Source organism: Ursus maritimus, unplaced genomic scaffold (assembly GCF_017311325.1).
Source record: "Ursus maritimus isolate PB19 unplaced genomic scaffold, ASM1731132v1 scaffold_16, whole genome shotgun sequence".
In the NCBI taxonomy this organism is placed as follows: domain Eukaryota; kingdom Metazoa; phylum Chordata; class Mammalia; order Carnivora; family Ursidae; genus Ursus; species Ursus maritimus.
In genome coordinates, this window is record NW_024424008.1 from 54,777,413 (window position 1) to 54,793,853 (window position 16,441).

The 16,441-nt window shown below is 36.8% G+C and overlaps 1 protein-coding gene across 3 annotated transcripts in view; it reads right to left on the reverse strand.

Moving 5' to 3' along the window:
* The window catches only part of SDHD (succinate dehydrogenase complex subunit D), a 112,764-nt gene that overhangs the window by 11,748 nt on the left and 84,575 nt on the right, over positions 1 to 16,441 (reverse strand). For all 3 annotated transcript variants that reach the window (XM_008690064.2, XM_008690067.2, XM_008690066.2), the window contains 6 exons: positions 13,011 to 13,222; positions 12,697 to 12,812; positions 11,801 to 11,903; positions 4,103 to 4,231; positions 2,919 to 3,079; positions 1,823 to 1,990 (listed from right to left, as the gene is read on the reverse strand). In XM_008690064.2, the coding sequence (XP_008688286.1) occupies positions 1,823 to 1,990; positions 2,919 to 3,079; positions 4,103 to 4,231; positions 11,801 to 11,903; positions 12,697 to 12,812; positions 13,011 to 13,222 (889 nt within the window). The remainder of the gene's footprint in view (positions 1 to 1,822; positions 1,991 to 2,918; positions 3,080 to 4,102; positions 4,232 to 11,800; positions 11,904 to 12,696; positions 12,813 to 13,010; positions 13,223 to 16,441) is intronic.

The window sequence follows — 16,441 nt, forward strand, 5'->3', positions numbered from 1 at the left end:
CTAAGATAATCTGATAAAGGTATCTACAAAAATACCTATAGCAATTTCATACTTAATGGTGGACTATTGAACATTTTCCAAATGAGATGGGGAAAATGATTACTGCTATCATCACTTCTTTTCAATCTAAGGTCCTAGCTAGTATAACAAGGCAAGAAAAAGAAATAAAAGTTATTTAAGTACTGGATACTGTCAGATAACATGATTATATACATTATATACATAGAAAATTGAAAATAACCTACAGTTCAACTATTTAAACCCTAATAAGTGAATTTAGCAAGATCTCTAAATATGACATCAATATACAAAATCAATTGCATTTCTGTATACCAGCAAAAACAGAAAATGAAAGTTTAAAAGATACCATTTACAATAGTTTCAAAACACATTTAACGCCTAGGGATAAATTTAACAAAAGATATGTAATATCCTGACACTGAAAACTATAGACCTTACTAAGAGAAATTTTAAAAGACCGCAAAAAATGGAGAGATATTCCATGTTCATGGATTGAAGACTTAATACTTCTTACTGTAGTAAAGATAGCAATTATCCCCAAATTGATCTATAGTTGCAACATGATCTCAATCAAGTTTTTTTTTAATTTGCAAAAACTGATAAGTTGATTCCAAAATTTATGGAAATGCAAAAAGGCCAAGAAAAACCTGGGCAATTTTTTTTTGAAGATTTATTTATTCATTTTAGAGAGAGAGAGTGCATGCAAGTAGGAGTAGGGACAGAGAGCGAGAATCTTCAAGCGGTCTCCACGTTCAGCATGGAGCACAACACAGGGCTAGATCCAACAACCCTTGAGATCACAACCCCAGCCGAAACCAAGAGTCAGATGCTTAATGGACTGAGCCACCCAGGCGCCCCAAACCCAGGCAATCTTAAAAAAGAAGAGCGCTAACAGACTTATACTGCAGATATCAAGACATATCATACAGCTATAATAATATAGGTCAGCGTTATAAGTATAAGCAACTTCAAAATTAATGTTTTAAAAAGATTTAAAAATAGGGGAGCCTGGTTGGCTCAGTCATTAAGCATCTGCCTTCAGCTCAGGTCATGATCCAAGGGTCCTGGCATTGAGCCCTGCATTGGGCTCCCTGCTCCCTTGGGAGCCTGCCTCTTCCTCTCCCACTCCCCCTGCTTGTGTTCCCTCTCTCACTGGCTGTCTCTCTCTCTGTCAAATAAATAAAATCTTAAAAAAATAATAAAAAATAAATAAAATAAAAAGTTTTAAAAATAAAACTACAGGGCACCTGGGTGGCTCAGTCAGTTAAGCATGCAACTCTTGATTTCAGCTCAGGTCTTGATCTCAGGGTTGTGGGTTCAAGCCCCGAGTTAGCTCTACACTGGGCATGGAGCCTACTTTTTAAAAAAAATTTTTAAATAAATATAAATAAAACTACAGCTCGAAACAATTTACATTACATAATCCAAAGGAAAAATTTTGCCTTGGATTCAGTATCAGGAGAATGTCAATCCCTTCAGCTAGATGAACTGAAAAAATTTCTTTTATCGGAGAATTAAGATATTATAGTCCATTGTGCTATCCTTTCCAGGAAACTTATGAATGCATAATAAGGAACTAATCAAAGGTGCTCCAAAACACATCTCTTGGCTTTCTTTAATATGCTTTTAATTTATTAGGTATTAAGTAAGTACTTCAAATTATTTTTAAATATTAAATAAGTAAATGACAAAGCTGTGCCTTCAATGCTTCAAAACCATTCTCCTTCCTTATTTGCCAAAGAAGCAACAGAAACAGCTAATTCCAAAGCCAACCAGAACCTGACAAATCAGAGATGTTTACCTGATCAAGCCCTTCCCCAGCTTTCCTGAGATTCTGTAGTTGGTAAACTTCCAGGTTTCTTCCATCATCCTGACAGCACATATCAATTACAACACAGCCCTGGTCCTCAAAGGCATTGATTTGATGAAAAGTAACAAAAGGTTTACTGTAGTACATTCCTGGAAGAAGCTGCAGGGGAAAATACAAACAATGAAAAAGAGATATTTTGTTTTTTCATTTTTTTTTCTTTAGGGGACAGATCCACAAAGTTTAGATTAAAAAGATTCCCTCCCCTTTAAATGGCAGGCCTAGTAAGTGTAAAAAGAATTTGGAATGTAGAAACAAACACTTTGATTTAAGCATCCTTGTTTAAGCCGTCACATTTCATATGAAATAATGAACTGGGGCTATCTGATACAAACCAATCAATGGTTACAACGAACTTAAAAGTCCTGATGATATATGGCCCAATGTTTTGAGGGATAAATAAATCCTGGATTCTATCTTACATGATTAAATAGAAAATACTACTACTAAGTAGCTTATGACTAACTCGCTGAAAAATGCATTCATTACCAAAAATGGGATTTTTTTTGTAATGAAATTAGGGTACAGTAAATTTAGGATATTATTTTTTTAAAGAAGCTAAAAGAAGACAAATATAATAGTACTACTAATCAAGAGTATAGAAAGATATTTAACCAGCGTGCCTTGGACTTTGGTAGGATTATCATATTTACATATCAAGAAGTCACAGAAGCAAGCAATTAAAATAACAGTGCAAAAGTTTCACTTTTGTTCACTGCACGAACAACGTTCTCTTTAGCAACTACTATGATACGGAAAAATCCATTCTAAGATGCCAAGAAGTTTTCCCAGGTGCTGTTATGGTTAAGTCAGATAATTAAAAGCATAAAACGATTTCTTACAATTTTCTAATATGCAAAACCTACCGTATTAAGTAATAAGTGAGCTAGGCCCACCTACGGAAGAAGGTAATATTCTTGATTAAGAGAGTCTTATGTAAGCAATGCCCAGGGAAGGTAAAAATCAACCATAGGAAAATGTATCTTTATGTCCAATCATTTTCATGATGAATATACACAAAATACTCCACCTGTCCAGTGTGCTTATCCACCACATGAAACCGTGTATTATACTGGGGTTCCCAGCTTATGCCATCTGAAAAGGCCTTTCCCCGAATTCTAGAAGTGACAATTTTCCACAAATTCATCTTTAGGGGCTGTTCAATGAAGATTATATAGTTCCTTGTCATTCCTAAAAGGTTCCAGCAAATAATAAAATGTTATTTGGCAAATTAGAGTTGTCTGAAGTGTGACAGTTACAGGGACTTATCTGAATGCCTAGACATAGTACGGCTGACCTAAGCAAAACCCATCCAGAAATAATCCTTCACCATTTCCCAGCTTTGCTTGACATATTTCCTGTTCCTACATAAAAAAAGGAACTGCTTAGAACAGCTTGGGTTGAATGCCCTCAGCTTGCTTTTTATCTTTCTTATTTTTCTTTTCAAGTTGTTTGTTTTAGGAACAAAGGAAAGAAGCATAATATTAAAGCGTCATTCGAGATCGAGATGTTTATTCTGTAATCCATTTGCTATTTATACTGAAGGTAAGGATTCAGGAGCAGATTGGCTATAAAAGTTTAGAACACAGAAAATAAATATTCTGAGAAAAAGCTGAAGCAATCAAACAGAATATGAATTTCCCCCAAGAAATATAGTCAAGACCTTTTCATGTACAATTATTACAACTGTGGCTTAAAGTTGCCTAATTTGAATTCTGTCAATTTTTTTTTATGGTCAAATTATTTTTTTTTATTAAGACTTCACTTTTTTAGAGGAGTTTCAGTTTTGTAACAAAATTAAAGGGAAGGTACAGAGACTTGTCATATACCCTCTGTCCCCACACATGCATAACCTCCCTATTATCAACACCCCCACCAGAGTGGTCGGTACATTTGTTACACCTGATGAGCCTACACGGACACATCAGAAGCACTCAAAGTCCATAATTTACATTACGGTTCACTTTTGATGTTGTCAATTTTTAAGTAATTGCCAGTACTAAAATAAATATGTCTTTTTAGGCAGTCATTTGGCCAGGGTAAGAAGTATGTGACTAAACAGAATAAACTTAACTGGCATTAAAATGCAACCTTGGTCTCATTATCAGCATACTTGGATAAGCTGTATCAACACAATATTTGCCCAAACTAGTTCCTCTGCTACAGCGACATAAGGCAGATGCCACTGCAATTTACCTTATCTTCTGGGCTTACCAAAGCTATGATAGTAAGAAGGTTTCATCCTCTCTGCAGAGACAATAGAACATATCACCTGGGCTCCGTGGATTGTCTCCCCAAGATCCACCTTCTCTGGAGGAACCCGAATAACATTGTAGCAAGAACCTGGAAAACAAAGTCCTGTCTTATTTTACACACATTCCAAAATAAAAGATAACCCTCATACTCATGGACCACACAAAAGCAGTTAAGAGATTTATACAATATATGCCTGACATCCATATTTCATAAAGCGTTACTTCAAACAAAGACTTGGATAAAAAAATATTAACTTTGTGAAAGTCACATTAGATAAGGTTTTAAGGCAATATACACAAAGTAATCAACCAACAGTTCATTGCATTTTGTTTCATGATTAGCAGCTAACTTCATTGTACTTTAATGCTTTCAGAAGGTTACCTCCTCACTCCCCGAAGATGAATTCATTCTCTATAGGAAAAGATTAGGTACCAGCCAGGAATATCCTCAAATTCTATTTGTCCGTCTCCCCGCCCCAATCCCTACAACTACAACCTCCATTTGCCCCACACACACACTCCTTCTCTCCAGTCCTCTGGATCCCCGGGTTCACTCTGAGTCCTATCAACATCATTTCTCATCAATGCATTCATGCAATCACCTTCATTCATGTAATCATTCATCTTACTGCTTCATCAAGAATCAGCTCAGGTAACCACTCCTCAACTAGCACTCCCTAACTCTTCCCCACCCCAAAGGTATTTGGTGCCCTTCCTCTCTGCCCTGATTATATCTTATATAGTCATAGCCCTTATCTTACTGCACTATAATTTTGTGCTTGTTTATCTGCTTCCCAGTAGACTGGCGAGTTCTTCAAGGGCAGGAATTGTGTCTGATTCATCTTTGCATCCTCAGTACCAAGCAAGAACTTAGCATTCAACAGGCACAGTACAAATAGCTATCGATGGATTAATTAACAACGTATGTTTTTTAAATCATTCAGTGAATAAACAAATACTGAGGTCACATCAAATTATATTTCTGGTATTAAAATTGGCAATGCTGGTCCTGAAAAACTGGTGTAACTTACAGAATTTTGTAATCACTGAGCTTCTTTTGGAACAAGATAACCATACAGTTCTCTGTTCATTTATTCAGCAGTTACTTATTGAATGCCAACTCTATTCCAGGCACTCTTCTGAGTGTCCTAAGTTTATCTTCCAGACAATTGTATACGGCAGTGTACAAATATACAAAACACTCTTTTTTGATAAAGCTCAAATTCTAATAAAGCATCCATAAGTAAAAATACAAAGCATGAGATGACGATAAGATCTATAAAGAAAAATAAAACAGGGAACGGGGGATCAGGAGTAAGCGTATATAGATGAAGGCCACTGTTTGCAAATTTCGTTATGGTGATCTGAGAAGGCTTCACTAAGAAGGTGACATTTGAGTAAAGACCTGAAGGAGGTGAGGAATAGAGCCTTGAGGACACCTGGGAAAATCACATTCCAGGCAGAGAGAAGAGTAAATGCAAAGATTCTCAGCAAAGAGTAAGTCTGGAGTGCTCAAATAACAGCAAGGAGGCCAGTGTGGCCCTGTTAGTAAACAAGAAGATTCTAAGGAGACGTGGTGGGTGCATTAAAAGGATAACTGGTTGATATGCTAAGAATTAACTGATGTGGGACAGAAGCACGGAGACCCGTTAAGAAGCTATTACAATAATTCATATAAGAGAGGATAGTGGGCTCAAACCAGAGTGCCGGCAGCAGAGGTCATATGAAGTGACTGGATTTTTTATTTATTTTGAAGGCTCTGCTGCAATTGCTTTTTGACCAATTGGATACAGATGTGAGAGAGACAAGTGGGAAAGATGATTCTAAAATTATTGTCCTGAGCACTGGAAGGATGAAAGATCAACTGAGATGGGGAAAATTTTAAGCAGAAAAAAATCTAGGGGAAAATCTCAGGAGTTTGGTTTTTAGATAAATCAATGTTGTAATGCCTATTAGACATTCTAGTACAAACATTGAGTAAACAATTGGATATGAAATACTGGAGAGGTCTGAGTTGGGGATATAGATATGTTCTGAGCACCCACTATATATAACAGTGATGAGTTATAAAATACAAGCTCTACAGTTCAAAAGTATCATATTACCATCTAACTGATTACATATATTTAATTAGTACTAAAAATCATCTGGATTGATTAGAGGATTTTTGTTCATTTTTATTTTTATTTTTTTTAAGATTTTATTTATTTATTTGACAGAGAGACAGCCAGTGAGAGAGGGAACACAAGCAGGGGGAGTGGGAGAGGAAAAAGCAGGCTCCCAGTGGAGCAGGGAGCCCAACGTGGGGCTCGATCCCAGGACCCTGGGATCACGCCCTGGGCCGAAGGCAGACACTTAACGACTGAGCCACCCAGGCACGCCAATTTTTGTTCATTTTTAAAAGTCTTTTAAAGGTATCTGGAAAGGCTAAAACAATTAAAAGCTTTTTATTTCTTAAAGATAGAAGCAAGCACTTTATTATGAGAATCACTAAATTTCCCCAAACACAACTTAGGTACTCGAGTTCCCTGCAGGTACATGTACATATGAGTTCCAGTTCAAAAACTCCTCACTGGACTAAATCATCAAGTAAAAAGAACAAGGGGGAGGAGGAGAAGGAGAAGGAAAGAAAATTCCATTTTAGTTGAAATTAGGATTAGATAAAGAGAAGAACTGCCCATCTCAGTACCTGGATTAAGTGATAAGACTCAATTCACTAAATTTAACCACTCTTAGTTAATGAACTGTTCTAACCGCAAGTTGTGAAGCCCTGAGAAAGGCAGACACATACCCAGGAAACACCCAGCAGAGGACATCTCAGAAGAATACCCGCCCAATACTGAGTCTACCTCTGAGAGACTCTTCAGGACTTTGTATAATAGCAAATTGAGGCAAAGTAAAAAGACAGCCTCATGATGACTAGACCTGGGTTTCTCAAATATCCAGGAGTCACTTAGCCCAAATCATCTGGGGACCTTGCTCAAATCTGCCAAGATAAGGGGTAAAAGGGTGGTTAAAATGCAGATTCTTGGCCCTTTTTCAGTTCTATCGAACCACAGTCTCTGAAGATAAAGCCCAGTATTATACATTGCTAGAAGTGTTCCAGAAAATTCTTAGGCACGCTAAAGGCTGAGAACCACTGATCTAATGACTATTTATTTTAGAATATATAATTCAGAACAGTTAAACAGTTTTTATCATATGATGAACTAGCTACAAAGTTATCTACTTGATTAACACAGCCAATTTATTAAGAAATGTATTTTCTGTCAACCATATTTTAATTAACAAGAAAATAGTTTTTGAAAAGATAGGTACTTCTACTTAGGAGAATTCTATGCAGCCTGGTTCTGCAAAATGTTTCTTTTTTTTTTTTTTTAATAATGATTTTTTATTATATTATGTTAGTCACCATACAGTACATCCCTGGTTTTCGATGTAAGGCTCGATGATTCATTAGTTGTGTATAACACCCAGTGCACCATGCAATATGTGCCCTCCTTACTACCCATCACCGGTCTATCCCATTCCCCCACCCCCCTCCCCTCTGTAGCCCTCAGTTTGTTTCTCATAGTCCATAGTCTCTCATGTTTCGTTCCCCCTTCTGTTTACCCCCCCCTTTCTTTATCCCTTTCTTCCCCTACTGATCATTCTAGTTCTTATGTTCCATAGATGAGAGAAATCATATGATAGTTGTCTTTCTCTGCTTGACTTATTTCACTTAGCATTATCTCCTCCAGTGCCGTCCATGTTGTAGCAAATGTTGAGAACTCGTTCTTTCTGATTGCTGAGTAATATTCCATTGTATATATGGACCACAACTTCTTAATCCAGTCATCTGTTGCAGGGCATCTCGGCTCCTTCCACGATTTAGCTATTGTGGACATTGCTGCTATGAACATTGGGGTGCATATGGCCCTTCTCTTCACTACGTCTGTATCTTTGGGGTAAACACCCAGTAGTGCAATGGCTGGATCATAGGGTAGCTCAATTTTTAACTTTTTAAGGGACCTCCACACTGTTTTCCAGAGTGGCTGTACCAACTTGCATTCCCACCAACAATGTAGGAGGGATCCCCTTTCTCCACATCCTCTCCAACAATTGTTGTTTCTTGCCTTGTCTATTTTTGCCATTCTAACTGGCGTAAGGTGGTATCTCAGTGTGGTTTTGATTTGAATTTCCTTGATGGCTAATGATTTTGAACATTTTTTCATGTGTCTGTTAGCCATTTGTATGTCTTCATTGGAAAAGTGTCTGTTCATATCTTCTGCCCATTTTTTGATTTGTTTATTTGTTTCTCGTGTATTGAGTTTGAGAAGTTCTTTGTAGATCTTGGATACCAGTCCTTTATCTGTAGTGTCATTTGCAAATATATTCTCCCATTCCGTGGGCTGCCTCTTAGTTTTTCTGACTGTTTCCTTGGCTGTGCAGAAACTTTTAATCTTGATGAAGTCCCATAAATTCATTTTATCTTTTGTTTCTCTTGCCTTTGGGGATGTGTCATGAAAAAGGTTGCTTTGGCCGATGTCGTAGAGGTTGCTGCCTATGTTCTCCTCTAGAATTTTGATGGATTCCTGTCTCACATCGAGGTCTTTCATCCATTTGGAGTTTATTTTTGTGTATGGTGTGAGAGAGTGGTCAAGTTTCATTCTTTTGCATGTAGCTGTCCAATTTTCCCAGCACCATTTATTGAAGAGACTGTCTTTTTCCCACCGGATGTTTTTTCCTGCTTTATCAAATATTAGTTGCCCAAAGAGCCGAGGGTCCATTTCTGGGCTCTCTATTCTGTTCCATTGGTCTATGTGTCTGTTTTTGTGCCAGTACCATGCTGTCTTTGTGATCACAGCTTTGTAGTACAGCTCGAAATCCGGCATTGTGATGCCCCCAGCTTTGTTTTTCCTTTTCAACAGTTCCTTGGAGATTCGGGGCCTTTTCTGTTTCCATACAAATTTAAGGACTATTTGTTCCAGTTCTTTGAAAAATGTCCTCGGTATTTTGATCGGGATAGCATTGAAAGTGTAGATTGCTCTGGGTAGCATGGACATTTTAACTATGTTAATTCTTCCAATCCATGAGCATGGAATATCTTTCCATCTTTTTATGTCTTCCTCAATGTCTTTCAAGAGTGATTTATAGTTTCTAGAATATAGGTCCTTTACGTCTCTGGTTAAGTTAATTCCAAGGTAACGTATGGTTTTTGGTGCTATTGTAAATGGGATGGATTCCCTAATTTCTCTTTCTTCGGTCTCGTTATTCGTGTATAGAAATGCAACTGATTTCTGAGCATTGATTTTGTATCCCGCCACGTTACTGAATTGCTCTATAACTTCTAATAGTTTGGGAGTGGCTTCTTTTGGGTTTTCCATATAGAGTATCATGTCATCTGCAAAGAGAGACATTTTGACTTCTTCTTTGCCGATTTGAATACCTTAGATCCCTTTTTGTTGTCTGATTGCTGTTGCAAGGACTTCTAGTACTATGTTGAATAATAGTGGCGAGAGTGGGCATCCTTGTCGTGTTCCTGATCTTAAGGGAAAGGCTTCCAGCTTTTCCCCATTGAGAATAATATTTGCAGTAGGCTTTTCATAGATGGCTTTTATGAGATTGAGAAATGTACCTTCTATTCCTACACTCTGAAGGGTTTTAATCAGGAAAGGATGCTGTATTTTGTCAAATGCTTTTTCGGCATCGATTGAGAGGATCATATGGTTCTTGAGTCTTTTCTTGTTGATATGATGTATCACGCTGATTGATTTGCGAATATTGAACCACGCTTGCATCCCAGGTATGAATCCCACTTGATCGTGGTGGATAATCCTTTTAATGAACTGTTGGATTCTATTAGCAAGTATCTTGTTGAGGATTTTGGCGTCCATATTCATTAGGGAAATCGGTCTGTAATTCTCCTTTTTGAGGGGGTCTTTGCCTGGTTTGGGGATCAAGGTAATATTGGACTCATAGAATGAGTTTGGTAGCTTTCCTTCTGTTTCTATTTTTTGAAATAGCTTTAGGAGAATAGGTATTATTTCTTCTTTGAATGTTTGGTAGAATTCCCCAGGAAAACCGTGCAAAATGTTTCTTGACTAAGAAATAATTATTTACAATATTTTAATATGTTGCTAAGGGAAGAAAAAACAGACCAAAAAAAGTATATAGACACCATTTTTTTAAAAAGGAATCTTTTTTTTAGTGATCAAAAAAGATGGATGGACTAAAAAACTCCTGAGTCAGTTTACCCATTTGCTGAAACATTTTACCTAAAAGGGTGTTTGCTGTGTTCTATAACAGCTTTGAAGGATACATCCATATCCTAGATCAGGTAATAAAGAAGAGGAGAGAGACCTGGGTGATGAAGTTTCAGAGTACCCTATCTCTACTTGAGCCAGTAAAAAACAAACCTGCAGTATTCATTTTAATATACATCACATGTGTAAATATGGAGAGGTAGAGACCAACAACCTGCAAAAAGCCAATTACTCACCAAAACTATACATTAACCTACACAAAAGTTAAACTCTACAGAGGTTTCACAGGTTATAGATGATAGATTGACAGCTAAGATAGATGGAAACATCTAACACCTACCCATTTCTTTTTTTTTAAGATTTTATTTATTAGAGAGAGAGAGAGCATCGGAGGGGAGAGGGTCATTGGAAGAAGCAGACTCCCCGCTGAGCAGGGAGCCTGATGTGGGACTCGATCCTTGGACTCAGGGATCATGACCTCAGCCGAAGGCATTTGCTCAACCAACTGAGCCACTCAGGTGCCTAACCCATCTCTTTTCAAACAGAAAGCCACCTACTCAGGTTATAGGAACATGAATTTGCATGCTCTGAGAGTCTTCTGTACTCAGCAATGAATAATTACTAAGACGGTCTATCAGAGTGACTTTGGGTGTGATTCAGGCTCAAGACCAGTCTTACACACTCAGAAGCTTGCCTAAGCAAGTATCTTAAACTTTCTCAGGGTTCACTGCCATTGTCTGTAAAATGGGTGCGATAATAGTACCTTTCTCAGAGTTGTTACAAGGATTAAAGAAAAAATATATGGAAAAATGCTTAACACCAGCATATCCTAGATACTCACACTCAATAAATGTTAGCTATCATTATTAGCTAGTAGAACTTTCTGGGGCAGATTGGTAGGCAGTTGGAAGAGTATGTGGATGACCAGGAAAGAGATGCGATATAAACAGCTATAAATACAACCACACTATAACCTTAACTTACCTTGAAATGTGTTATTCCCATCATAAAAATAAATTCCTTCCCATGTGATAAACAATGTACCTTCCCCATATCTCTTTGCTGCAGCATTCTACATTTTTTTGTACTTACAATATGATACTTTTAAGAAATTCAAGTTTGAGAAATACATATTAAAAATCCCTACAATGCCTGTGAGCCGAAAAGCACAACAGAACATAAAAACGTAAGTCATGCTGAAAAGGTCAAATAGAAAATTAGTTGCTAAGTGTATGTGCAAAAGGACCACAGAACACAGTAAATTATATACTTTAAACTCAGTTATACCACTTTGGAGATTTCTTTCTGAACCGTCCAAAGTTCCCGTAGGCTTACAACCTTAACCATAATGAAACCCTGGGAAGAGAGTTAACTCCTAATTATTTTTAAAAAGACCTCCACCCCAACTTTACCATGTGGCCCATAGGAGTTCCCCATGTTGTATGCTGTTCCATCTGGGTCATAATGAGGATGTGCAGTTGCTCCATTCACAGCAATAAATTTGCTCCAGTCTACCTGCAAATTTAAAACCATCAGGGACTTTTAAATGTTACATAGGCAGATCTCTACTTAGACACAGAGACATTACGAATGTGTCAAATATTTTAAAAATAGAATAGGAAAACTATATAGTATATGCCTTAATATCTCACCTCTGAGAAATCAAAATTATTTTTCCTACTAAAGAAATGGAGACTAAATAATAAACAAACAAAAACTCTACCACCACCAACAACAAATGGACAAAAACAATTATCCAATAAGGATTTTTTTCCCCCAAGATCACAGGAAAGTACAAAAAAATAAGAATTAAAATTAAAATTCTGGTCTAAAATTTTATTTATTTTTAATTAATGTGCTAAGTGAACGCACTATGGGTCTAGACAATCTCTAGTTCAATTCTACCTGTAGTTATTAGGAAGAGCATGAAATGGACAAAGTCAATCGGTACTATTCTATTTCTCCTCTACCATAGTCTTCAGATACTAGGAGTAAGGAAGAAGAAGTCTAAAATTGTCTTTTTTTAAGATTTTATTGATTTTAGAGAGTAAGAGAAAGAGAGGTGGGGGCAGAAGGAGAAAGAGAATCCTGAAGCAGACTCCCCGCTGAGCACTGAGATGGACTCAGGGCTCAATCCCAGGACACCGAGATCATGACCTGAGTGGAAATTAAGAGCCAGCCACTCAACTGCCTGAGCCACTCAGGCACCCCTCCAATTTCTTCTTCAGATATCTACTACTCTAAAAAGTATTTTTAAAGGAAAGAAATTTTAGGGTCTATTTTACTAATTTTGTAGCCATTATTTTACCTTTTCTGTTTTTTCCAGAGTTTTAATGTCCACTTTATTCATAAAGTTGGTCTCAGTGCTAACATAGTAGTCACCCTTGTACCGCACATAGTTGACATTGGTATTGTCAGTTATTGCTGAAACCAAACCCCAGAGTTAAACACCACAATGTAGTGTAGCACACAACATCAGAGCAACAACACAGTTTAAACATCCTCTCATACCAAAAAAAAAAAATCTATTTCAAAATATATATTTATATAGATTGACACATATCATAACTAAATAATCATCACTATCACCCACAAATTCTGGGTACACTAAAGGCTACTTACCAGGCAGCTCAAACTTTGACATGAAACGTTCAAAAACATTCTTGCATGGATCAGGGAGAGCCAATGTGCCAAATTCTGATATCACAATTCGGTCATTAACACTATTGGCCTTATATGTATCACTCTGTAGGAACTTGCTTCTATAGGTCACTGTGCCCTTCTCCATCCTGAACTGGTGAAGCAAAGCCATTCCATCAAACCAGTGATTGTACCTTCAAACAGGAGCAAAAACAGAAAAATAAATACCAGTAAGAAAAACACAGGATAAATATGAAAGCCTTCAAATACTGAAATAAGGAATCCGAATGGGTTCCCAGCACAACTTGATTATTCACAAAACTTGAGATTAAGGGGTGATGACTTTTGAGTATATCCTGGGGTACAATGGAAAAGAGCAACCTACATTTCCTGACCCCTACTCTATCAAAAAACTCATACTTAGAAAGCTAAAAAAACCTCCAAATTGGTGATTATTAAGATAATTTTGATTTTTACCCTATAGCCAAGAGAATAACATGCAAAGATATGGAATATTTGACAGTTTCTCAATTAAAATGGGTTCCTAAGCTTTTAGAAACAGTTACATATTCACATCTTATATTTTCCCTTTACTTTAAAATTTTTCAACTTATCAGAATTATGCTAAAGTAAACAAGATGACTGTCCTTACTGGATAATCATTTTTGTACATACAATTACAGTAGAAATGATCTATTTAAATGATGGAATATCAAAAAACTACAAGGAAAAGTTGGTAGTTTTGCTTTTTAAAGGGCTTCACATCATACAATCTTTTCATTCTTGTGCTTGATGGAGTGAATGCTTAAGGTCTTCAGCACGGATAAGCAAGACTAACACCATTGCCTTAAGGCAATGGTCCCAAAAGCAGGGAATCAAAGACATATTCGTACACCCATGTTTATAGCAGCATTATTTACAATAACCAAAAACTAAGCAACCCAGTGGCCATTAAAAAGGAAGGAAATTCTGTCACATGCTACAACATAGAAGAAGTTTGAGGACATTGTTATAAATGAAATAATCCAGTCTCTGTCTCACACACACACACACACACACACACACACACACACACACACAAGGTATAGTTTCAGTTTTGCAGGAAGAAAAAGTTCTGAAGATCTGTTTCACAATGTGAATAAACTTAACACTAACCTTTACCCCTAAAAATGGCTAAAGATGGTAAATTTTATGTTATATGGGTTTTTTTAAAGATTTTATTTATTTGAGAGACAGAGAGAGAGAGAGAGACAGCACGAGCAGGGTGAGGGGCAGAGGGAGAGGAAGAAGCAGACTGCGCTGAGCACAGAGACCAAAGCGGGGCTCGATACCAGGACCCTGAGATCATGACCTGAGCCAAAGTCAGATGCTTAACAGACTGAGCCACCCAGGCACCCCTATGTTGTGTTTTTCACCACAATAAAAAAAAAAAATCCAGGAAATAAAGTTAAAAAAAAAAAAAAACCCTTTACCCAGTGGTTTGAGATGCCATCTTTATTATTAACCTAATTTCCATTCATTTTTGGGTTTCTTGGCTTTCTACTCTATATCACTTGCCTATTTATTCATGCACTGAATAATGTGTAATCATTGATGCTTTATAGTATTTTTTTAAGATTTATGTATTTAGGGGGCGCCTGGGTGGCACAGCGGTTAAGCGTCTGCCTTCGGCTCAGGGCGTGATCCCAGCGTTATGGGATCGAGCCCCACATCAGGCTCCTCCGCTATGAGCCTGCTTCTTCCTCTCCCACTCCCCCTGCTTGTGTTCCCTCTCTCGCAGGCTGTCTCTATCTCTGTCGAATAAATAAATAAAATCTTTAAAAAAAAAAACATTTATGTATTTATTTGATAGAGAGAGAAAAAAAAGAGCATGAACAGGAGGGGCAGAGGGAGAGAAAGAGAGAGAGATCTCAAGCAGGTTCCATGCTGAGCATAGAGCCCGATGCAGGGCTCTATCTCATGACCCTGAGATCATGACCTGAGCTGCAATCAAGAGTCAGATCCTTAACTGACTGTGCCACCGAGGCACCCCATAGTATATTTTAATGTCTGGAAGGGCTAGTCCCTTCACTGAAAAATCTTTTTTAGTATTTTCCTGACTATTCTTGAGTATTTATTTTTCCATATAAACTTTATATTGATTTGTCTAACTTCCTTTAAAAACTGGTTAGAATTCTCATTAAGGTTGTATTAAATTTTAAAATTAACTTAGGGAGTACTGACATCTTTATGTTGTTGAATTATCCTATTCAAGAACACAGGATGATTTTTCATTTGTTTAATTGTGTTTTTCAGGAGTGTTTTAAAGTTTGCACATTTCTTGTTAAATTCCTAAATATTTAATCTTCTTTGTTGCAACTTTAAGGGTTTTTTCCACCATTATGCTCCCTAAGTGGTTATTGTTGGTGTATATGAAGGCTATTGATTTCGGTAGGCTAATTTTACACCGTTATCTTACCTTTTATTGTTTGAGTTAGTATTGTCATTGATTCTGTGTGGTTTTCCAGGTTTACTAAGATATCATCTGCAAATAGAGATAGTTTTACTCTACTAATCCTTGTGCCTCTAATCAATTTCTTTAGTCTAACTGTATTGGTTACATCTGGTTGAAAAGCAGTGGAATAGTGGCCATTTTCTCCTTGTTCCTGTCTTAAAGAAAATACTTGCAGTTTTTCCCAATTTAATACTACTGGTTTTAAGGCTAAGATTAAAATATATTATACGTATGTATATATATATACATCTATATAAATACACACATGTGTGTATATCCATGTACACACACATATATTTATATACATATATTTTCTATATATACATACAGATTACATATACACATATATTTATATGTGTGTATACATATACATATATACTTACATATGTATACATAAAATCATGTTAAGAAAGTATCCATCAGGAGTGCCTGGGTGGCGCAGTCATTAAGCGTCTGCCTTCGGCTCAGGGCGTGATCCCAGCGTTCTGGGATCGAGCTCCACATCAGGCTCCTCCACTGGGAGCCTGCTTCTTCCTCTCCCACTCCCCCTGCTTGTGTTCCCTCTCTCGCTGGCTGTCTCCCTCTCTCTCTGTCAAGTAAATAAATAAAATCTTAAAAAAAAAAAAAGTATCCATCAAGTCCTGTTTTCTTGAATATTTTTATGAAGAATGGATGTTGAGTTCTGACAAAAGTTTTGTCAGCATTTATGGAGATAATCCTGCAATTATTTATTCTAAACCCTATTAATATGGTATATGGTATTAATGGATTTCCAAATAATGCACTTAGTTTGCCTTATCATAGTGAATTATATTTTTATTTAGTGTTGGATTCTATTTGTTAATAAAATATTTATTTGTCTTGTATTAGTACTATATATTTTATATTTTTTCATGGATATTCATAAATAATACGAATA